Genomic DNA, 24802 nt, shown 5'->3' with positions numbered 1-24802 from the left:
TCAGAACTATATTGGATTGTTAAATCAATTATTGAGTAATTCTGTTGTCAAAAATATTCATTCAATATACAGACAAATCATGGAGCACTAATTGATGCCCTTTTCAGAAAATGTACTCAAACATTACCACAGCATAAAATATTAGCATGGTTTAAATGGACCATGTGTAAAATCAAATCTTTTAGCCTTATTTTTTCTTTGTTTCCAAGAATCAGAGCAAAGATAAATTATATGGAACTGAATTTATAAATTAATGAATTCATTGCATGGTTTTCTCTTTTCAAACTGATTCAACAAATTGGAAAGGCCAACTGAAAGCTAAAAATGGCCTTATATCTTGCAAAATGACCAAATACAGATTCAAACATTCACAATATCCAGTTTGTACCCAGAAGACCTAAAAAAGATACACTTTATCTATGAAGTCATTTTGTATTATAACATATTTGCAGTGGAGAATATATCCTAGTGGCATGTTTGTTTCTATTCTGTCTGCACTTACCTTCAGATTCCAGTTGCTTCAGTTGCTGTGATGTACGCAGGAAATAAGCCCTCAACATGATGAAAGTAACTGCCACTGGAATTGCAGCCAACAGAGTGTAGGGTTGTAACACAGATACCACACCAATGGCCCCCACAACAATCAGTATTAACTGCAAATGGAATACAAAACCATCAAACCTAGATTAATTATAATTATAATTAATGTTCTGTACAAAAAGTAAGGGTCAAAGAGTTAGGATGTCTTTTGATTTCCCCCGTTTGCTGTTCACTAAACATTCTGCATCAGCTGGGTCTGAGAGATATAGTGAAGAGACTTCCTTCAAACATGAATATTACTCTTTTGCAAAAAGATAATCCAGGGTTTGATTTGATCAAGACTGTCTCTTTTTAAGCTTTATTGGGCAGACTGGTGGCTCAATGGTTAGCACCAGGGACCCGGGTTCAATTCCAGCCTCAGGTGACTGTCTGTGTGGAGTTTATATGTTCTCCAGTTTCCTCCCATGGCCAAAGATATGCAGGTTAGGTGAAGTAGCCATGCTAAACTGCCCACAGTGTTCAGGGATGTGTAGGTTAGGTGCATTAATCAGGTGTAAATGCAAAGTAATAGGGAATAGTTTGGGTGGAATATTCTTCAGAGAGTCGGTGTGAACTTGTTGGGCCAAAGGGTGTGTTCCCACCCTGTAGGGATTCTATGATTCCTTTTACGTGAAGGTGCTGTCCATAACAGCTCAATTAAAAAATGCAAGTGCACCATAACATATAAGAGCAGAATGAGGTCATTTGGCCCATTGAATCTGTTCTGCTATTTGATCAAAGTTGGTCACTTGCTTTCTCCATATAAACCTTTGAACCCTTTACTAATCGCTGCTCGTTGGATGCTGCCTGAACTGCTGTGCTCTTCCAGCACCACTAATCCAGTATTTGGTTTTCAGCATCTGCAGTCATTGTTTTTACCTAATCAAGACTCTGCCTATTTCTGTCTTAAATACACTCAAAAGCCTCTGTGGCAATTCACCATCCTGTGACTGAAGAAATTCCTCCTCATATCAGTTCTAAAGGGTCATGCCTTCACTCTGAGGTTGTGTTCTGGGGTCCTAGTCTCTCCTACTACTGGAAACATCTTCTCAATGTTCACTTTGTCCAGGTTTCTCAGTATTCTATTCGTTTCAATGAGATACTACACATAATCAATGGCATGAGAATACAATTTGCATTTTCCCATTCCAAGATGCTGCATGTGCATGTAGATAATCCTCATATGCTCTCTTTTAGTAGGTCATTCATAATTATGTGATATAAATTAATGTCACCTAACCCATCTTGGGTTCCTAGCTTTCAACAGATAGCCCCACATTAAACATTAACCTATTCTTGTTTCTCACTAGCCAACCTCATGATGTATAGAACATGTTATATCAAAAAATACAGTCACTCTTCCTTCTGATTTCTTCATACTGTTATTTCTCTGTCTGACTCCTTATTTCTGCTTCTGTACCTTATGTTCCCTTTTCTACTGTTTCTCCACCTTTAATTCTTCCTATTCCACTCCTGTGTTTCTTAATTTTGATCTTTCTCTTTAAATAGCAAAGTGACAAGTGAGCAAATGTGAGGTCTTGCACTTCAGAAAAAAGAATAGAGAGATGGACTATTTTCTAAATGGTGAGAAAATTCATAAAGCCAAAGTACAAAGGAATATGGGAATGCTAGTCCAGGATTCTCTAAAGGTAAACTTGCAGGTTGAGTCTGTGGTAGAGAAAACAAATGTAACGTTGTCATTTATTTCAAAAGGGTTGAAATGTAAAAACAGCCATGTGCTACTGAGACTTTATAAAGCCCCATTTGGAATACTGTGTCCAGTTTTGGGCCCCATACCTCAGGAAGGATATACTGGCACTGCAGTGTATCCAGCGGAGATTGACACAGACGAACCCTAAGAATGGTAGGCCCAACATATGATGAACAGCTGAGGGTCCTGGGATTGTATTCATTAGAGTTTAGAAGGCTGAGGGGAGATCTAATAGAAATTTACAAGATAATGCATGGCTGAGAAAGGGTGGACCCTGGGAATTTGTTTCCATCAGGTGGGGATACTAGGACCCATGGACACAACCTTAGAATTAGAGGGCGTCAATTTAAAATGGAAATGAGGAGACACTTCTTCAGCCAGAGAGTGGTGGGTCTGTGGAACTCATTGCCACGAAGTGCAGTGGAGGCCGAGATGTTGAATGTCTTCAAGGCAGAGATTGATAAATTTTAATCTCGCAAGGGATTAAGGAATACAGGGAGAGTGCAGGTAAGTGGCGTTGATATGCCCATCAGCCATGATTGAATGGCAGAGTGGACTCGATGGGCAAATGGCCTTACTTCCGCTCCCATGTCTTATGGTCTTACATGATCATGGTAATGGAAGAACCAAGACTGGGTACTTTAGTAGTTTGCAGACCTGACCTTTTGTATATCCAAAGCTTTCTGATTTTAGCTTCAGTGGGTTGCTTTGGTGTGTGGTGAGTTTGTAACTTATGTACCATATTAAGAATACAAGAATTTAGTACATGTGAGTGACGTGCCGAGTCATATCAGAGTGAGTTAAGAGTTAACTACATTGGTGAAGAACTGAAGTCACATTTGGATCAAACCTGCTTACACTGCCAAGTTTCCTTTCCTGTCACACTTGAGGTTTTATAGTAATCTGCCAGCATTATGATTACTTTTATTGGCAGTAGCTTTTTTTATTTCATTGTTTTTACATGGAATTCAAATTTTTAAAAAGCAATGGAAGGATCTGAATTCTCATTTTCTGGACAGTTAGTCCAAATCTTTGGATTTCAACTGGAATAACATTATCGTAAAAATAATAGCATTATTGTAAAAAATATTGTGTGTGAAATGTGCACACATGCTGTAAATAAAAAACAAATTGAGAAATAGAGTAAAATGAATCTTAAATTGTCTGACCTGCACAAAGTCGAAAGCGGTGAGTGGCAACATGTCATCTATTATTGCAGTATCTTTGATGAAACGATTTAGAATTCTGCCTGCAATTTAAAAAAATCTGAAATGACTATTTTAAATATGTCAAAATACTTATTATTTGTTAGCATGAAAATAACATTTGTTTTCTGTTTTATTCTGGTTATTTTAAATACTGTTTGTTAACAGGCAATTCAAAGAAACAATTTGTGCAGAGACAATAAAATGTCGATCTGTTATTCCACTGGCTTCAAATCTTTATAATCCATTCATGAAAAATCTAAAGTCTGAGTAACAAACTATTTTTAATGGACATGTGCAGCTGATGTTCCAGATCCAGAGGGTACTGTCAAGAGTTTAACACCTGAGCACTAATTGGATGGGTGGCAGAATTTGTAGGTGGAGCTCCTACAAATAACATCCTGTACTACATCAACCATGTTACCTCATCTCCCAAACACAAGAGAATCTTCCTCTTGAAGATTCATGGTCTCAGATGTGTTGCTCAGTCAGACTGATGGATCTCCAGCAACTGCATATATGCTCCATTCACACTTTCTGGTTCTCTGGGCACTGCATGAATCTTCAAGCTGCTCTATTCATAACCTTGGCTCTTCCATACAATAACACACAAACCGAGGACTTCAGCTTTTTGCTGCTTTTTTCCTCTCCTCATGGTACCTGACTGCAATCCTCTCCTAGTAACCTGCCAAAGACTCTTCCCTGCTCGGAGCGCTGACAGGTTTCCCTTGTCAATGCTATTTCCACCACTGACACCCACTGCTGCTACAGAGGGCTATGTAAACAGTTCCATCAAAGATTGACATTTGTCAGGAAAAGCAAATTATTTTCACTGAGAGAAGAATTATCATTACAAATGCTTCCTATGAAGCTAAATGTTTATGGGTCCAATTCTAATGTGGTTGCATTACTGGTGTACTGTTGGAAAGTTTATTTTACAGACTGTATATGTTTTAAATTGGTATCTCAGCACCCACATTATTATCTAGGCATAAAATTAGCCATTTGATGCTCAGCAATGTTTTGCAAACAACAAAGGAACGACCACATAATCTATTTTTTGGCCTTAAGTTAACCAAGCCTTATGAGAATTTCAGATCATCTTCAAATTGTGCCTCTGGGTGTTTAAACTTCAGCTGAGTAGGCAAACAGGAAAAGAGTTAAAGTTAATTGAAAAGGCAGCCACTCTAACAATACAACATTCCTTCAGTTCTGTACTACTATATCAATCTGAATTATGCACTAACATTTTGCATGGAGGTTGAATGCACTATTACCTTACTCAATTGAAAGTGCATCACTTTGCAATGCACTATCCAGAAAATGAGCTACTTTGCACCATTCAGTTCAGTATTTCTGCCTTTGTGTCAGGTTTTGCTAAGGTGGCTAATGCATAATTCCTCTATACACCAGCCAGCATATAAAATAAAAGGAAAAAGTATCTATTAAATGAGCTATCTTGGGAATTTGATGTCAATATTTAGGATATTTATGATATTACTTTGTTGGTGTAACTACAATGCTTCTATTAGATGTTTACAACAGTCATCTGAGCGGCAAAAGATTGTTTACCCAATATGCATAAGTTATATTCCTTCCAAAGTTACAAAAACTTGGAGAGAGGTGCAATTTATCACTAAATTCTATAGTCTGTGTTTATAAATTCAACTATAGTAATAAATTTCAATGAGATATATGCCATATATTGTACTGTAGTCCCTGCACTGCCACACTATAATGTTCCCTGTTAAATGTAGATGTTGGTTTTGAATGTGCATTCCTTTCAGAATGGTTAAAATGGTTATCACTTTCAACTTTATCGCCTCTTCAGTTTAATTCCAGGTCATAGGCATAAAAGACAAATTTGCCAACAAACGTGACACTTGTGTCGTGTGCAGTTTAATTTACCGATAAATTTCATGTTTCTGTTTCTTTTCCTGCCCATTATCTTAGGTTCTGCCCTCTGGACATTGGGAGATTTATGTGATAAATATAGAAGATAAAGCACAGCTAAAGGTAATTAATAATCAAACTCAAACCATTAAATCAATCTGCTTCTTAAATATATTGCCAAGTTAACCTGCTACAAGAATTAAAGCCTGATTTTTAATTGTTTGCCGTCCTGAATTTCTTCTCATGTCATCTTGTTATTTTTGAAATCATTTGCATTAGCCAAACTTATTGGACCTGTATAAAAACAGGAAAGGATTAACAGCAAATGATTTCAATGATACAGTGTGAATAGGTCACTGCAAATAATTTTTTTCCCTCTTTGCTTATGTAAAAGCGGTTACAAAGATAATTGGAAATTTCTGTGGCATGGATCCCACCAAATTTGTTTTTGAAAAACCAACATGATTCAATAACGTAAAGCATATTAAAGTATCTGATGTATGTTCTCATATGTCAGATAGAACAGCATGCTAAACCAATGTCACTCACTATGGTAAAGATAACATGCTACCAAAATATTAAAGACTAGCTTTAAATTCTTTCAGCAAAGAATCACATCAGTCTGATGTCAGTAATCAATAACAAAAGGAAAAACGTATCTGTTAAATGGTTTTTTTTGGGAATTTGACATGAACATTTAGGATATTTGTGACAGCATTTTGGACACGTAGCTACAATGGTACCTTCAAAAAGGTATCTTTCTTCATTTTCAGACTTTATTGAATAGAATTCTAACAAATAAGCCCCAAGCATTGCTCCCCAAAATGGAACAGATGCTTATAATCATGTGTTATTCCATAACATTATTACCTGTTTTCATTTGGTTGAACACAGTCATGGGAGCTTGGAGAACTGAATGCAACATTCGCTTATGCAGGTCCTTGGAGACTGTAACAAGAGTGTGGACCAGAGGCAGACCACGAATAACCCCAAGTGCAAGGAAACTGTCTGCAAGTCCCACATAGATATAAAATACGTAATAATAGCTGCCATTTGTAATAAAATGAGAAAATACAGAGATTTGGGAGAGGTCTGTTGAGGAGTCATTGGTTTGTGAGCCAGTATCTTCTGCTAACCTGAAACAAATAAACATAAAAATCTTTAATAAGCACGTTTGGTAGACTGGTTGTTGGTTATAATTAATACATATTATTAACCTGTCAGCATTTTGCTATGTTCAATTTGAAATTGTAATGCAGGAATAGCTGAAAAGTGGTAAATTCATCTGAGTTTATTCAGCCTAAATATAGTCATGAATAAATTCATTTAATTTCATGGTCAAGAATGGCAAAAATAACACGGCAGTTTTGAATATGCGCCAGGGACCTGTGTTTGATTCCACCCTCGGGTGACTAGCTGTATGGAATTTGCACATTTTCCCTGTGTTTGTGTGGGTTTTCTTCCACAGTCGAAAGTAAAGACATTTATGGAGCAGTGTGACTGAAGTCTCAACCATTCCTTGAATTTTCTGATCATTCTTAACTTCGATTATATTTTTCAGCAGCACAAACAGGCCCAATTCTGCTTGAGATGGAAAGCATTTAGAGTGTATAACATATATTAAAATGCAGCAGTGTATTTCAACATGGCTTTGGTTTTGGATTTTATCATTGGAAAAAAAGACAGCTATGAGAATTTATTATTTTGTTAAACCAATGGTTGAGTGATGCCCATGGCCTATGAATGAACATAAAGAAAATGTTGGTGATGGGTGTCTTCTCACCAGCTGGATAACCAGTGAGAGTCCTGCTCTAACTTTTTTTTGGAAGACTGGCAACATTAGGTGCCAATTGGATAATTAACTAGGCCATTGATTCGATGATACACCAGAGTTGGAGATCATGCTCGCTGAGAGCTGTCAGTCAATTAGAAGTCTGCATCATTTTATTGCTTTGCAGTACCACTGGGGAAAATGGTGGCTGATCCTCGTCATATAATCATCAGAGGCCCAGGATTGCCTAGGGACCCAGGCCACAGTTTGGCAGAAAGGTTGGGGAAGTGTGGAGAGGGTGAAGCATTGCAAGAAAAAGAGGAAACTGTGTTGGCTCCAAGAGCATGTATTGGCTCTCAGTTGGTCACCCTACCTACAGTTGTGTCCCTCAATCAGGTACTGAGTGCTTTTGAGCAAAGGACAATCTCTTTCTCCTGGAAGCTAGAAGCAACTAGTGACAATGACATTTTAAAATAGTGACCTCCCACCTCCCATGCCAATTGGCAGACCCTTTAAGCTACAAGACTGCACACATTCATACAGCAGCTCCAACGTTCTACATACAGTGATTGCTGTGATGAGCATGCATCGTAGCATTGCCTTCTGGTTCTGGATTTTGTTGTCACACGTGGACCTCAGAGATCCAAGCAGAAGAGGATAAAAGTGAGAGGTAATATTGTTGCCAGTCCCGGCTATTTACTTTTATATTCAATGTAGTGGATGCTGTTTATGGATATAAATTTCAAAGATCAACTTATACATTCACAACTTACGGTATCTCAGATCAGATGGAAACATTGCACAGGCTATGTTTTCCAATGCAGTTAAAGTACTTGTATCCTTTACAAGAATTTGGGCAGCATGATGGCTCAGTAATTAGCACTGCTGCCTCACAGCGCCAAGGACTTGGGTTTGATTCCGACGATGGACTGTGCGAGATTTGAATTCCACCATCTGCCATTCAAAACTGGATGCCCAGAACATTGCCAGGGTCTCTACATTAATAGTCTAGTGATAATATCATTTGGCCATCACCTTCCTTATAGGACCTGGAGGAAACACTTCTGCTTGTTCTGTCCCACACACTGTGCTGCAAATACACTAAATTCGTAGATACGGCTCTCTCACCTTCTTTCATCTATCATGTTTCTCATAGCATACCAGACAGAAAAACAAACAGGAACACTTGGAAATGAACATTTTAGAGTTCCATTTTGAAGCTTACAATACATGTTGGATCATTATGTTTCATTTACATGGTTTTACTGAATTTTCCTTCTGGGTTGAAAATGGATAGCTATAAATGAAGATACTAAACCTCGCAAAAGTCTTTTAATGGCCAACCACTTCCTGTAAGTGGAGTGCTTCCTATCTCTCTGTGTCACTTTCATTTAAATTGTGAGTGGCCGGGTTAAGTTTCAACTCTAGATTTGTATCCTTCTTAGTGTTTGACATGACTCCAATCAGTTTTAGGTTAGGATGTTAAGATACAGCACAAAAAAAACCTGAAAATAAAAAAAAACCTGCTTTATGTATAACAAACATAGCACCATAAAAGAGCTGCTTTATCTTGCGAAACCTTTGATTTTATAAGAAACACAATCCAGAAGCCAAGTCAAGGCCATCTCATAAGATATATTTCTAGAATGATGCAGCAAAGCATTTAAAAGGGTCTGTGTTCCGGAACCATTTTAAATTCCGACTCAGTCGTCACAGAACAAATTGTTCTTGCTCTTTCACTCATGAGAGAAAGCTTCATAATTCATTCACAACTTGTGTGGTCTGCAATCACACTACCAGTAGTGCAACATCCTATATGCATATATTATATTTAATTGATCTGTTTCTAGAGATTACAGGGGCGCAAGCATTGTCAATGCCGAAAAAAAGGAAATTATATCAGTTCACTTGCTAGATTGCATTAACTTTCCAAACATTGTGCCAAAAGTCAACTGTTAATTAAAGAAAAAGGCATCTCCGTACATATGAATACTTTGTATTAATTCTTTCTAAGCAGGTTTTGTAAAATGTCCACTGGATGCCGATAGAGGCAACCTTTTACAGTGGAAATGCAGAGTAGTAATTAGGAATATTAGGATTTCAAAAATGACATGTAAGAATGCATTTAAACTGAAGAAATGCAAGGAAACTTTCGAAATATGACTGGTTTAAAAAGGAGCCTAAACAAATGCAAACATTTGCTACTATAGTAAGTCATTGAGTAAAACTGGAATTAGTGTTTATTGCTCTAAGATGATGAGAAACAGGAAGCATACTCATTCATTACAGTAAGCCATTGTATAAAGTCAGTTGAACATTTAGGAGTGATCAATAACCTAGAGATAATTACCTCTTTGGAACTTGCATGTGTTATTTTGCATTAAACCATTTTAAAATAGAATCTTTAAATAAAAAATGTAAAGAAAATCTAAAACTTAGACAGACTGGAGATGTGCTGTTTCAGATTTTCTTCCATTTTAATCTTTGACATGGTTCCAATAATTTTGGATTAGAAAATTATCCTTCAGCCCAAAGAAATTGAAAATACCCAAAATAAAACTGGAGAGAGCTGACAGAACAAAGAACAATAGCAGTGTGTAAAATGTTTATTTCATTTAAATTTCTCAAGATCAGAGCCGATAGTGGCACATTCCTGGAATGCACTTTGAAGTGAATGACTTGACAAACTGTGCTCTTTTCAGGCAGAGGTTTGCATTAATGATTACTAGTAGCACAAGTAAAATATTAAAAAATATCTTGAGGAGGGAGTTTCTGACAGTACATCTATTATGCTAGCCAATATATCTGGCAAAGGACTTGCCCTATCAACTTTTGTCTAGTAGTTTGATCGATATTGTGTCTGAGCCATGTCCTGTTAACATGTAGTCACCAAACTATGCATTGGCAAGATTATGAGTCCCAAACTGCAGGCTTCATTTCCACTTACCCATTGACTATCCAAAGTCCAACCAAAGAAGCAGCCACCTTTAGACAAACAATGAAAAAGGTGATATAATATGATGACAATTTAATATCACAGAACACAAAATCTTTTCATAGTAAATCACATTATGATCTTTTACCTCCTGTCGAATACATGTTTTGTATTGTTAATGGGAATTAGCAATTATGAGTAAAAATGCACTGCTAATCATTCATTATATAGGGAAGCTATATATTACCAACACATTTTCATTCTAAAAAATAAAATAATTGCAGGCAACAGGGCTAAAGTTAATATGTATTGCACAACTGTTTCAGATGCCAAAACATTTCAGTTTAGTAATTGAATGGTTTGTATCAAAATGTGTTGGTTCTAATGCTCGATTCATGGGACCTATATTTTAAATGTTAAAACAGGTGTAAAAGTTGTTGAAGATGCAGGTTAGGGACTTAATGTATGTTGAGGACTACTTGAAGAAATTTGTTGCCATTTACTGTGTGGTGGACTACCCCACTCAGAATTTATCAGGCAACCCTCATAACCAGAAAAGGCATGATCACAATCCCATCTCACCCCCGCACTCCCCAACTCTGCTTTTCATCCAAATCTGCATTCCATGTATTCTTCTGAGACTTTCTTGAGAGCTTCTGCCAACAAAACAAACAGCCTGACATTTATGTATTCTTTCCTGTGCCTGTGCAAGTGTTACCTTTCTGATGAAGTTTGCAAATTTATTTTCTTATTTATTTTTGGATTTGGGCATCATTTTCGAGGGTGGCATTTGTTGCCCATGCCTAACTGCCTTTGAGAAAGTGATGCCTTTTTAAACTAATGCAGTCCAGAGAGACACATAATGCCCTCAGGGAGGGAGTTACAGTAACACTGAAGGTACAGAGATATATTTCCAAGTCAGGATGGACTTGCAGGTGATCATGCTCCCATATATTTGCTGCCCTTGTCCTTTTAGTTGGTAGTGGTCATTGGTTTGTAAGGGGCTGTCAATGGAGCCTTAATGAATTATTTACAATATATCTTGTAGAGGATACACAGTACTGTTTCTGAGCTTTCGTGGTAGAGGAAGTAAATGTTTGTAGATTTTGTGCCAATCAAACAGGCTGCATGTCCTGGATGATATCAAGCATTTTTAAAGCATTTTTGGAGCTGCACTCATCCAGGCAAGTGAGAAGTATTCATTCACAGTCCTGACCTGTCCCATGTAGATGATGGACAGACTTTGCAATGTCAGGAGATGAATTACTCATCACAGATTTCTAAGCTCTGACCTATTCTTGTAGCCACAATACTTATGTGGCCAACCCAGCACAGTTGTTGGTCTATAGTAACACCCAATATCTTTATAATGGCAAATTCCATGATGATATTGCCATTGTATGACAAGGACTATGTTTACATTATCTCATTGCCTAGTACATTCCTCGGGTGAGACTGTAGTTTCATGTATTGTGGTGATCTAAGGATCCGGGCAATGCTTGGAGGTCTTGGGTTCAAATTCCAGTTGAATAGGATTTCAATTTTAAAAATCTGGAATTAAAAGTTTAATGATGATGATGAAATGATTTTCTTAAAATTCCATGAAGTTCACTAATGTCTTTTAGGGAATGAAAACTGTCCTTATCTGTCCTACATGTGACTCTAGACTGACTAGAGTGAGGAGGACTTTTAACTGGCCTCAGAAATTGTCTAGCAAGCCATTCAGTTGTATCAACTGCTAAAAAGTCTCAATATCTGTCAAACCTTTAGCTCTTTGATTAGATTCTGGAACCATTCTCTTTTTGGCTTCAAGTATAAAGTGGCTTCATACATAATGACTACATTACAGAAATAAGCCAATGGCCAAATTCAAACCTTAATCGGTGAAGAGTCTTGAAGTAATGAACAAGACAAAATTTCAAACTTTGTAAAGTGGTATTTATCAGCTAAGTGCAGTAGACAATAGACAAATTTCATCCCTTCACCTCCTACTGTTCTTAATGATGTTCAAGAGGAATGGCAAGGAAGAACAGTTCGGATAACACAGGTGTTATTATTGTTAAGCAGTTGCTTACAAATAATGCTTGACATTAGCCCCACGCACAAAATTGAATGATGGACAATTCTAGTTGTGCTCTTGGCCCCATGTATATTATTGAATTCTTGCTGTGTGCTTGTTCCAACGTATCTGTTCAACTGATCTAACTTTTAAGACTGTGAACATGACCTATTGTCCACAAGCTTTGTAAAACAATCACTTTTATTCTCAGCCTCATTTTAGATCTTTCCAGAATTAAATGCATTATGCTCAATTTATTGGCATGATGCTAGCACAAATTCATGTCATGTTATATTAAGAAAATAATTTAAGTTTTGGATTGCAGACTACTTGTATTGATTATCAGAAATGTTTTTTCAGTGCTGCCAGCAATTTATTAATTACACTTAACCGAGATGCAATATTTCACTGTTCTCTGAGACTGCAAGATATGAAGAGGTACATACTGAAAGGTTTGTTTGTTTTGTTAGCCCAACTAGCAAAAGAAATTAAGTTTTCATTCCTAAATTGTGATAAACATGGGCATGATTACCAGTGTAATGGACACTTCCAGCCATTAAAAATTTTCTTTGATGAGATATTGGCGAAAAGGCAACATTTTGCTCGTTACCTTCTGCCAATATAGCTCCTCCAGAAATTTTGGTGCCCACAACTAAATTACTCCAAGATTTTCCCACCAATAGGAGAATGGAAGATATTGTGGAACAATATAATATTCATAAAAGGCCAGATTGGATTGTAGAACTTAGTTTTATTAAAAATGTTACATTTTGCTATGGGGCAGCAACAGGTTTGAGATATTTAATTTAGCCCAACAAGACTACTGCATCCAGCTTCTGATATTACACAAGTAAATTCCTGAGGAATGATTTTAACTTTACCCTCCCAGCCTGGTTAATCGGATAGATATCCATGTGTGGTCTCAGAGACTTTGTTCTACATGGGAATCTAAAACAACTCAAAAGTAGCCATGCTAAATTGTTATGTGTGTGTATAATTGGTCAATTGTTCTAAAACCTCTTCATGTTGTTTGGTGGCAAATGCTGTTTACCTCCTGTGAAGTATCTTGGGACATCATACTTTGTTAACATTGCTAAACAAATGCCAATTGGTTTTATTCTAACTCTACTGCCAGCATGCATGAAACACTTCCACTGAGAGCAGCTTATGAGGTCTCTTGTCCTTATATCATCCCCAAGTGGTTTCCAATCAATGGATTACTTCCCAGTAGAGAAATTATTGCATATGTATTAAAGTGCAGCAGATTGTTTATACACAGCCTGGTCCCATAAGCAATGCATAATGAATAGCCAGGAATAATTTGATTTTGGTTGATAGGTTTCTTCAAATCCGGGGAATCCCAATTACCATTTGATAATACTTTTAAGAATAAATGTGTTCCATGCACCAGCAAAATTAGCAGTAGAATCATACAGCAAATGTGTAGGTTACTTTGCAAGATCCTTGAATTTTCAATTCCTGTAACCTAAAATTCACTTTACCTATATTTTTGTTTTTCTTTTAAGATACTATATGGGGAATAGGCAATAGATAAAGGTCAAATTAATTATGAAACAGGACAGAGATTTTTCAAAATTGCACAAACAGTTTTTTCCAGATTCGCTTGGCTGACACAAAGATTTTGTATAGTAGAAGGAATATTTCAAGTTTAGCTGTAAAACTCTATGTGATCCTACATGCATGTCTGAGCTTTTCTTGTATGCTCTGCCTGTCTGGAATAGTGCCTGAGTTGTGATTCAGTGCTGTTTCCTCTCCTCCTCCTCCTGACCAATGAGGGGAAACAAGCAATTGCTATTTGGAACAGGAATATTCTGGCATTAAAACATAAAAGGGCCTTATTACTACATAGATTTAATAGAATTGCCCAGCAAATTACTGTTATTCTTTTCGTGTGAAAAAAATGTCAGGCTTCCTTTTTTGGGTGAATTATGGGTACTTCATCTTCCAGGGTAGATGCATTTAAGATAAAGCTAGTAAGTACATGAGGGAAGAATGCACAGAAAGATACATTGATGGATTAAGATGAAGGTGGGAAGAGGTTTGTGTGGATCATAACCACTAACACAACCCTGGTGAATCGAATGGCTTGTTGCTTTGCTGTAAGTTTCTATTAATAAGCAATAGGGCGGCACGGTGGCACACTGGTTAGCACTGCTGCCTCACAGCGCCAGAGACCCGGGTTCAATTCCCGCCTCAGGCGACTGACTGTGTGGAGTTTGCACATTCTCCCCGTGTCTGCGTGGGTTTCCTCCGGGTGCTCCGGTTTCTTCCCACAGTCCAAAGATGTGTAGGTCAGGTGAATTGGCCATGCTAAATTGCCTGTAGTGTTAGGTAAGGGGTAAATGTAGGGGTATGGGTGGGTTGCGCTTCGGCGGGGCGATGTGGACTTGTTGGGCCGAAGGGCCTGTTTCCACACTGTAAGTAATCTAATCTAATTCAATGTGCATTAAAACCATATTCCTATTAATGGCTCATGAACAAAATCTTAGTATGCAAATTAAATCCAGCCATATCCTTCAATATAGCTGCAAACAAGATGCAAACATTAGTGGGAAGAATTATTCAAAACATTTTGTGTGTTAGCATTAAAACAATGGCTGGGTTATTTCTGAACTCGATAAGATGAGGCTTAATTGAATTTTATGCTGTTTTGAAACAAAATGAGTAGAACTTTTACTGAATCAACACACAGGGAGAACATCAGTCTTGAGGAATCCACGCTTCAATATTCTCTCCATGCTTTGAACTTCAACTCCACTGTATGTTTCTGTTATCACTGTTCCCTGCACAGAGGTCCAGCTTGATTAATAACTCTTCCTCCAGTTAAGCAGGGAGCAGATCTCTATCCAGCACATATGCACATCAATCTACACAATGGGTGTTGTCCTGGGAGGGACAGGGAGTGAGAATTAATCAAGGTTAGGGGTATTGACCATGCAAGGGAGGTGGTCAGTCAGGAAGGGCTTTTGAAAAGATGGAGAGTTCATTATTTGCAATGTATTTGTACTTATTATCTTACCTCTGCTAAAAATATAACAAGGCAAAGGATGAGGACAAAGACCAAGTTGCGATTAATTGTAACATATCTGAGGTAAGTGCTCCACGTGGTTGTAACATTACGGATTTCTTCTTCATCAACAAAACACTCCTAAAGCAAAGCAGAGAGATTCTCAAACAATAAATCAATATACTTTAGGTGATAATAACTGAATTGTTCAGTTTCAGCAATTTCCATTGCAGAGTTCATTTTTTTGACGTCATGCTTCATCCACTTCTCATAAGTTATATACCACAAAGCTGTTTAATCATCGAAGCATCTTTGGACTCAGCTGACACCACTTTTGAACATTCCATAGCAAAATACTGGTTAGATCAGTAGTGACCTTGCTGATTCTTAAAGTTTTGAAATGTTTTTGTTACACAACTAATTGGTGAATTAGAAGATCATTTAAAAAACAAATTGGAACTATTTCCCAACAATATTTGGCATAGATATGTAATTGGTTAGCTAACCGGAAATAATGGATAGGTAAGGAGGGGTCATTTTCTGATGGACATGGTATAATGAGTGATGTGCCACCTGGGCCTGTCCTGGGACCTCAACATTTCACCATTTATACAAATAACTTAAGTGAAGGAATCAAAGGTATGTTTGTTAAATTTTCTGAAGACACAAAGACAGGTAGAAAAGTAAGTTGTGATAAGACTATTAGGAAAGTGTGAAAGGTTATAGATAGGTTAGGTAAGTGGGTGAATATCTTGAGAATGGAGTAAAATGTGGGATAAATGAAAATGTTTCATTTCAACAGGAAAAATTTTAAAAAAGAATGTAATATAGATAGTGAATAATTACAGAGATCTAAGATAGAGAGATCTGGGTGACCTAGTGGATGAACTGCAAAAGGTTAACATGCAGTCACTTAGAGTGTAGACTTTGCCAAATATCTTTGAATGGGAATTATTTCTACACATCTTCCTAATATGTCCACCATTCTTCAAGTCAGTACTGTACTATTGTAGAGTATAGAAGTTATGTTAATGGATCAATATACCAATTAGTAATCCAGAGTCATGTATTATGGGTGGCACGGTAGCTCAGTGGTTAGCACTGCAGCCTCACAGCACCACGATCCCAGGTTTGATTCCAGCCTCTGGTGACTGTGTGGCGTTTGCATGTTCTCCCTGTGTCTGCGTGAGTTTGCTCTGGTTTCCTCCCACCGTTAAAAAAAAATGTACAGGTTGGGTGAATTGGCCATGCTAAATTGCCCATAGTGTTAGGTGCATTAGTCAGAGGGAAATGGGTCTGGGTGGGTTACTCTTCAGATGGTTGGTGTGGACTGGTTGGGCTGAAGGGCCTTTTTCCACACTGTAGGGAATCTAATTTAAATCCCATGACAGGAGAATTTAAAATGAGCAAGCCACTGTATTTACTTTAATCAACTTGTTCGGACATGCTATGACACATCTCTGGAGTGTTTGGGGTTTGATGGGATAAGATTTGAAACAAGACCTTTTGCTATAGAGCTAGGGACACTATCATTGTATCCCAAGGTCCTTTTAAACTGCTTTCAGAGGGGCTTGAAATCACAACCTAAGCATTTCCCATGCTTCTACACTGTCTTATAAGTACCATGTACTAGCCACTCAGTTATGTGCAAGGAAGTGACACACCATCATTTTTCTAAGGGGATTAAAGGATGGGCAATAAATGCTCAATCCTATGAATTAACATAAAAAAAGAATTAACTCCTCATTCAGTTAATTTGTAGAGGTTGCTGACATTCTAAACAGGATTTGGGTTTACTTAAATTGTTTTCTATTTTCCAATATTACTGCTATTTTGGAAGGTTATTGATAGCCTCAATTTATTCTGCTTGACAGAATAACTTTCAGTGTTGGAATGCTTTAACATACCTTCAAATCCTCTTCATTTATTTCTTCACTAATTTCAAAACTTCCATCTTCAGACAAGCGCCTTGAGTAAATATCGATCTCAGAAGAAGCATAATTGGTTTGAGAAACCATGGACATTTTGCGTACAGTGTTGCGCCGTGTATGAATCTTGTTAGGAGATGTTGAAGAGTTAGTCATGAGTGCCAACACAGATTGTCGCCTATGAGCCTGAAATGGAACCTCACTTTTGAATATATTACTCCGAGGTTGTATGGGTTCTCCCAGTTCATTTTCTGGAATGAGGGAAAAATGCCTTTCATTTGGCTCACCTATGGCATCTTCTGTACTATTTGCCTGTGGGTGTGACATAGCTGTTTGTATGAGGGAAAATTTTTTATTTGACGTTATTGGATTAATTATCAGTGATGATTTCCTTTTGTCACTGAATTCTGTTGGTGGCTGCTTGAATGATGGTTTCCGAGAGTCACTGAAGCTTCCTAAACCTGCCCCGTCACCTGAGGACACAGAGCACCGACGAAGGGTTTCGGTGAGAATTGAGTTTCTTCGTTCAGCACTAAATGTATCGAAACCCTCAGAACCCAGCAACTGGGAACTGAACTCAGGCTTCTCCCCCTGAAGCTCAGAAAAGGTTCCGTAGAAATAGCAGTGTCCTTCATGCAGCAGCAGAATTTTATCGGCTTTCTTCAAATGTTCCAGTTTTGAAGTCACCAGGATCCGAATTTTGTTAACCATCAGTTTACATAAACAACTATTACAAAGAAAAAGCACAGGCGTTATGATCTGCTCCATTTACATCATAGCAATTAAAATGGATCATGTACCTCTTGACAGATAAATCAAAATGTATATAATTATGCATAATTCAATCTATATGTTGTAACTTGTGCTTTGTGCATGTGGACATAAAGTGACTGGATTATGTATTTTTTGATCAAGGGTTCAGTTTAAAAGTTGAAATATGTTTAATGAATGTCAGGTAGCCAAAAGTCTTAAAATTGATGGTTTTATTCAAATTTTCTGCTCCATATGACCTTGAGCTATAGAAGCTGAATTAGACTCATCAAGTCTACTCCACCATAAGATCATGGCTGATATATTTCTCAACTTAATTCTCCAGCTTTCTCCATGTAACCCTTGATCCTCTTACTAATTAAAAACCTATTTATTTCTGTCTTAAATAGACTCAAGTACTTTGCCTCAACAGCCTTTTGCAGCAATGAGTTCCACAAAGTGACCACACTTTGGCTGAAGAAATCTCTCCTCATCTCAGTGCTAAATCCTTCATGCTGCCTATAATTTCTTGTCTTTTTCCTCAATTCTTAAACAATGGTGTTATATTAGCCATCTTCCAGTCTTTGGGGCCCTTCCTGACTCCAGTGGCATCTGAAAGATCATCACCAATGCCCCCATAACCTCCTCAGCTATCTCCTTCAGAACTCTAGGGTGAGTCCGTCTGGTCTGAGTGATTTATCACCTTCATACTTTTCATCTTCCCCAGCACTTTCTTTTTAATGATGGCCACTATAGTCAACTCCGCCCCCAACTTTCTGGAAGTTCTGGTATGCTGCTGGTGTCTTCCACCATCAAGACTGACAAAAAGCACTTATTCAGTTCCTCCACTATTTCTTTGTTCCCCATTACTACTTCTCCAGTTTCATTTTCCAGTTGTCTAGTATCCGCTCTTGTCCCTCTCTTTTATGTATCCAACAAGACTCTTGCTTTCTTCTTTTATATTACTAGATAGCTTACCCTCATATTTCATCTTCTCTCTACTTATTGCTTTTTTAGTTATCCTCTGTAAGTTTTTAAAAGCTTTCCAATCCTCTGGCTTCCCACTAATCTTCCCCACATTGTATGCTTTTTCTTTTGCTCTTAAGGACTATTTTCTAATATGCTATCCCTGATTTCCCTTATCAGCCATGACTGCCTCATTATCATTAGTATGTTTCTTCTTCCTTGGGATGAATTTCTGGTGTGCCTCCAGAATTGCCTCCAGAAACTCCTGCTTTGCTATTCGCTGCTAGGCATCCTCTTCCATCAACTCTGGCCAACTCCTTTCTCACATCTTTTGGAGATACCTTTATTCAACTGTAATATCACTACATCTGATTCTAACTTTTCCCTCTCAAACTGCACGGTTAACTCTATCATGTTATGGTCCACTGTCCCCACAGGGTTCTTTCATCCTAGTGGGCTCTACCACAAGCTGCTCCAAAAAAAAACCCTCTAGCATACATCCCTCAAGTTCCTTTACTTGGGATCCGCTACCAACCTAATTTTCCAAGTCCACCTATATATTGAAGTCTCCCATGATTACTGTAATAGTGCCTTTCTTTCATGCTTTTTCTATCCACTGATGTCTTTCTGCTCCACATCCTGACTACTGCTCAGAGGCCATCAGGACCTTTCCCTTTTGCAGCTCCTCAACTCTACCCACACAAATTCTATGCCTTCCAACTCTATATCACCTTGTGCTATCAATTTAATTTGATTTCTTCCTAACAAGGCAACTCCACCACCTCTGCCCATCTGCCTATCCTTTCAATAGGATGCAGATCTTTGGATGATTAGTTCCCAGCCTGGATTGCCTTCCAGCCAGTCTCTGTGCTACACAGAACATCATTCTCACCAATTTCAATTTGCTCATGAAATGATTATATCTAATTTATATAATATTAGCTGTCATTTGGATATGTAAAAATGCAATTTTTTGGTGTAGGCTTTGGTGTAATAACATTTTGAAGATGGATTAAGTCTTTAGTTAAGTAAACCTTATCAAGCCATGGTACTTTGGCTAATGGAATTAGAACTCTATCTGAGACAATCCCCAACTATTGCAAACTAAGAATCTTTGAATACTGTAAATCAGAAACAAAAAAACATAAGTTGCTGGAAAAACTCAGCAAGTCTGGCAGCATCTGAGAGCAGCACTCAAAGATAAAATTTCATGTCTGGTGACCCTTCTCCAAAACGGAAGAGTCTAAATGTTAACTTTGATTTCTCTTCACAGATGTTACCAGACCTGCTGAACCTTTCCATCAACTTCGATTTTTGTTTCCCAACTTTGCAATCTCATTACTAAAGAACACCAATCGTTTCTTTCAGGAGATTTTGAGTGGCCAATTTAAATGATTTGGAAAATTCCAAGGAACTAATTTTGGCAAGAAATTTATTGTTTTCAAGCAAATGCATTACGAACAGATTTGAATAAATTAAATAAAATATTTGCTTTAAAGTAACAATAATAAGCTGTTGATGCAGCAGAGTTGTATTAGTATGTGCCATTCACAAACAAAATTGCAATTTACTGCTCTTATTGGAATGCTCGAGACCATGAACTGGCCATATATTTTCACTGAAATTTTGAAATGTGGGCTATCATTAAAGGAGTTCATATTTCATTAATACTGCTGCATTTCATTTACTGAGCAGCTGTCTGAATTATAATTCAATTTATCGTTATTGTGTGTATATTAAACAATTGGGAACACTAAATATATTTATAGAGAACTTTGTATCCTGAATAGTTTCGGCGAGATACCTTTCAAATATGTTCTTCTCTGTAGTTACATCAAGGTGACTGAAAGGTGAATCCAGTAGATACAGATCAGCATCTTTATACAGCGCTCTGCAGGCAGAAAGAAATAGTAACAGATAGATTGGTGATGAGAAAAGAAAGCCTGAAAAATCCAGCAGTATACTGACTGTTATGATTTGTAAAGGTTTGAAGACACCTGGACCATCTACTGAGCAAGTCAAATAGTAAAGACTCCCTTCACTTGCAGGATGGTATCTGTTTTCTTAAGGATTACAATTTCATCTATAGGCACTGGAAAGAACAGCTTCAATAATTCCTGAACTGAGAATCCACCAAGGCAGTTGATACAGCCCAGGCTATTGCCCAGCACCCTGTGGTACAATTTGTGGGTGACACTCTCAATGGGAGAACTACAACAAGCAATTCAACTGATGGAAAAAAGAAGTCTGCTCTCCTGATAATACTCCAACTGAGGGCATCAAATCTAGCAGGCCTATTCTCACATCAAGAGACTAACTCCAAATCCATCCCCTGACTTCAAAAACGTGACAATGGTAACCACTTTCAAGAAAGGAATCATGAGGTAAAAAGTATCAAATATTTTCCTGTTGTACATTAATAAGGAAAGTCCTGATCCATGTTCTCCTGAATTATCTACTTCCTTTGGCTGAGGAAATCCTGCCAAAGACACATTTGGTTTTCAACTTTCAAGGATATTCTTTGATATGATCTTTGTTTGTAGGCAAATCCATGCTAACAAAACACTAGAAAATGTTCTTTATATTTATTGATCAAACCATAGAATTTGGTTCAATCATGAGGCTTCATAAAATGTTCTCCAGAGAGTTCAGCAACCAACAAATTGCATCATAATCCTGCAATTGCTTCACGATGATGTGACTGCAATTGTCTTCACCACTACCTCCTGTTTTCTCAAATCTAAAGTGGCTAGTTTTCCAACAGAGGACAATAAAATGTTGCACAAATACTCCGAAGCTTTCCTTGAAGCATGGCCCCCAATGATATTAATGACTGAGAGGAACTTTCTATGACTCATTTAAAATAGTGACAAGATGTCTGACAAGCTGCCCTGTGGTTTAACTCAAAACACTTTAACAATGAGGTAGAGTGGTGGGAGAAGGGCTGAAAAGGAAGCACGTTCTTCACTCCAGATCCCACTACCTTTTATGATGATTCACACACTCAAAGCTCTGCAAGTTGAGAGATTGGTGTGTTCAGTCACATGAGGACCTGTGGTAGAAATTCACAACCCTGAGTGGACTTTGTCCTCAAATCAAGGGACTGTTGTTGACAACTTGGCTTGACTATGAGAAGAATTGTTTTGACCATAACTACTGTCAAACAAACAGTTCACTGGAAAATTAGTAACAAGTTGGTTGTATTTTAGAAACTAATTCTATGAATTCATTAATTTTAATTACAATTTTGTCATTTAAAATGACAAAATGACAAAATGGCTGCATGTTTTTAAAAGCTTGAAGCACATTTGGGTGAGTGGGCAGATGCATGGCAGATGCAGTTTAATGTGGATAAATGTATGGTTATCCACTTTGATGGCAAGAACAGGAAGGCAGATTACTACCTCAATGGCATCAAATTAGGTAAAGGGGCTGTTCAGAGAGATCTGGGTGTTCTTGTCCACCAGTCAATGAAGGCAAGCATGCAGGTACAGCAGGTCGTGAAGAAGGCTAATAGCATGCTGGCCTTCATAACAAGAGGAATTGAGTATAGAAGCAAAGAGGTGCTTCTGCAGCTGTACAGGGCCCTGGTGAGACCACACCTGGAGTACTGTGTACAGTTCTGGTCTCCAAATTTGAGGAAAGACATTCTGGCTATTGAGGGAGTGCAGTGTAAGTTCACGAGGTCAATTCCTGGAATGGCAGGATTGCCTTACACGGAAAGACTGAAGCGACTGGGCTTGTATACCCTTGAGTTTAGAAGACTGAGAGGGGATCTGATTGAAACGTATAGGATTATGAAAGGACTGGACACTCTGGCAGGAGGGAACATATTTCCGCTGATGGGGGAGTGCCGAACCAGAGGACACAACTTAAAAATACGGGGTAGACCATTTAGGACAGAGATGAGGAGAAACTACTTCACCCAGAGAGTGGTGGCTGTGTGGAATGCTCTGCCCCAGAGGGCAGTGGAGGCCCAGTCTCTGGATTCATTTAAGAAAGAATTGGATAGAGCTCTTAAAGATAGTGGAGTCAAGGGCTATGGAGATAAGGCTGGAACAGGATACTGATTGGGAATGATCAGCCATGATCATATTGAATGGTGGTGCAGGCTCGAAGGGCTGAATGGCCTACTCCTGCATCTATTGTCTATTGTCTATTGTCTATTATCTAAAATTTACTTAACTTCATGATCCCAAATAGAAAATCTTGATAACTTGAATTTTGCTAATAAAGTATTCTTTAACGAGAAATGCTGCACTATCCAAGTAATGCAGCTATTAACTTGACACAGTAAAGATTGGAGTCAAGATTCTGTATTTAACCTTATTCAATAATTTCCAAGACCAGCTACAGTAACAGTTGATCAAGAGGTACTTCCTGTGTTCTACCAAATAAGAACACATCAAGGTTAACATTTTAACATTGCGTGTGCAACAGTCACAGCTTCAGAAATTGACAGTTTCAGAAAAAGGAGCTCATCTGTGATTCATTAATTTCTCATATCAAAGAAACAGACTTTATATGTTTTCAGTAATGCCTTAGTATCTTTCAAATATATACAAACAGACAAATTAGAAGCAGTATAGGGCATGTAGCAAATCAGATGGTGTCCTTTGTACAATTTATTGCCCAATAAAAGTGAATGAGCAGTAACTTACATCAGCAATGAATAAATTAGTTTATGATTTTTCATCTTTGAAGAAATGATTGTAAAATACTCAGAGCATGAAAGACAAGTATAACCAATTGGATAGATCTCTTCTGTAATGTACAATGTATTTTAATTTTTAAGCTAGAGCTTAACTAAAATATTGAACATATTTAAAGCTTTGTTAGCAGTCCACATGAAGCTTAGTCTGTTTGACTCGTGCATTTGGACCGGAAACAAAAACTGTATGATAACATGTGTTATTAATATCTGCAATGCTAACTAAGAAACCTACTAGCGGTATTGTTTATAAAACACAATGTGTTGTGAGATTGGGGCACTACCTGAATAAAATTAACTTTCTGACCTGCATGTCAGGATCTATTCAAATGAAGTCAGATGCTGCTCTTTTATTTGCTCCAAGGGTCACAGCGCCAAATTGTCAAAAATTATAGCAACATATTGTTATTAATAATTTAAGTTAGTTTGTTGTACACATTCCTTGTATCTGAAATCTAAAATGAGCTTGCAGAATATAGGTACTGAGTAGAGTTTAGCTCATAAACTTCTGCATTATGTAGCTAAACACCAACTAAAAATGTCATTCAGTTACATGTATTAATTTTAGCAATGTCCCAATTACTTAGACTTGACTTTAAACTGTGCAGAGGCATATATACATGGTTCTTGAAGATGCAACAATGGCATAAATTATTGACTTCAGTAATGTCAGTCTTACTCTTAGTCAGAAGTCACACGATACCAGTTCATAGTTCAAAAGTTTATTTGAAATCACAAGCTTTCAGAGCACTGCTCCTTTGTCAGGAGATTACACTTGTCAGACTATAACCTGGTGTTGTGTGACTTCTGACTTTAACCATCCCAGTCCAACAGCCTTACGCTGAAATCAGTTTCATCTGGGCTGTGTGAATTCGCTTCCCGTGTCTCTATATTAGCTGAGATAAATAATACAAAAAGCTGTTATCTAAGTATGAAGGTGAAGTCTCACTAGCTATAGTGAGTAACATTGTGACATCTAAAAGTAACTCTTAATTGAACAGAAACAGCTTTACAATTGCACATACCTTAACACTATTCAAAGAGCAAATTTGATCCATGAGAGGACAATTTTTGTTGTTCATTTTTATGGCATTAATCTCTATTTAATATTTTTCAAAGTCACAAAATACTTTTTTGAGTTAAGGAATGCTATAGTACAAATGCAAAGGCTCCAATGAGCTTGACTCAAGTTGAGAATGGTAAGTTAATGGACATGTCATCTTAGGTTGCTCACACATACCCGTAATAATAAATTATCAGTGATAA

At 37.6% G+C, this 24802-nt stretch overlaps 1 protein-coding gene across 1 annotated transcript in view; it reads right to left on the bottom strand.

Moving 5' to 3' along the window:
• The window catches only part of cftr (CF transmembrane conductance regulator), a 119165-nt gene that overhangs the window by 34379 nt on the left and 59984 nt on the right, over positions 1-24802 (bottom strand). The window contains exons 13-19 of the mRNA XM_072551511.1: positions 20630-20716; positions 17089-17836; positions 15194-15322; positions 10107-10144; positions 6259-6524; positions 3460-3539; positions 503-653 (exon numbers count right to left, since the gene is read on the bottom strand). Coding sequence (XP_072407612.1) covers positions 503-653; positions 3460-3539; positions 6259-6524; positions 10107-10144; positions 15194-15322; positions 17089-17836; positions 20630-20716 — 1499 coding nt within the window. The remainder of the gene's footprint in view (positions 1-502; positions 654-3459; positions 3540-6258; positions 6525-10106; positions 10145-15193; positions 15323-17088; positions 17837-20629; positions 20717-24802) is intronic.

The sequence above is a fragment of the Chiloscyllium punctatum genome, chromosome 32 (genome assembly GCF_047496795.1).
Source record: "Chiloscyllium punctatum isolate Juve2018m chromosome 32, sChiPun1.3, whole genome shotgun sequence".
Lineage (NCBI taxonomy): Eukaryota > Metazoa > Chordata > Chondrichthyes > Orectolobiformes > Hemiscylliidae > Chiloscyllium > Chiloscyllium punctatum.
This window is presented reverse-complemented; position numbering and strand designations above follow the sequence as displayed.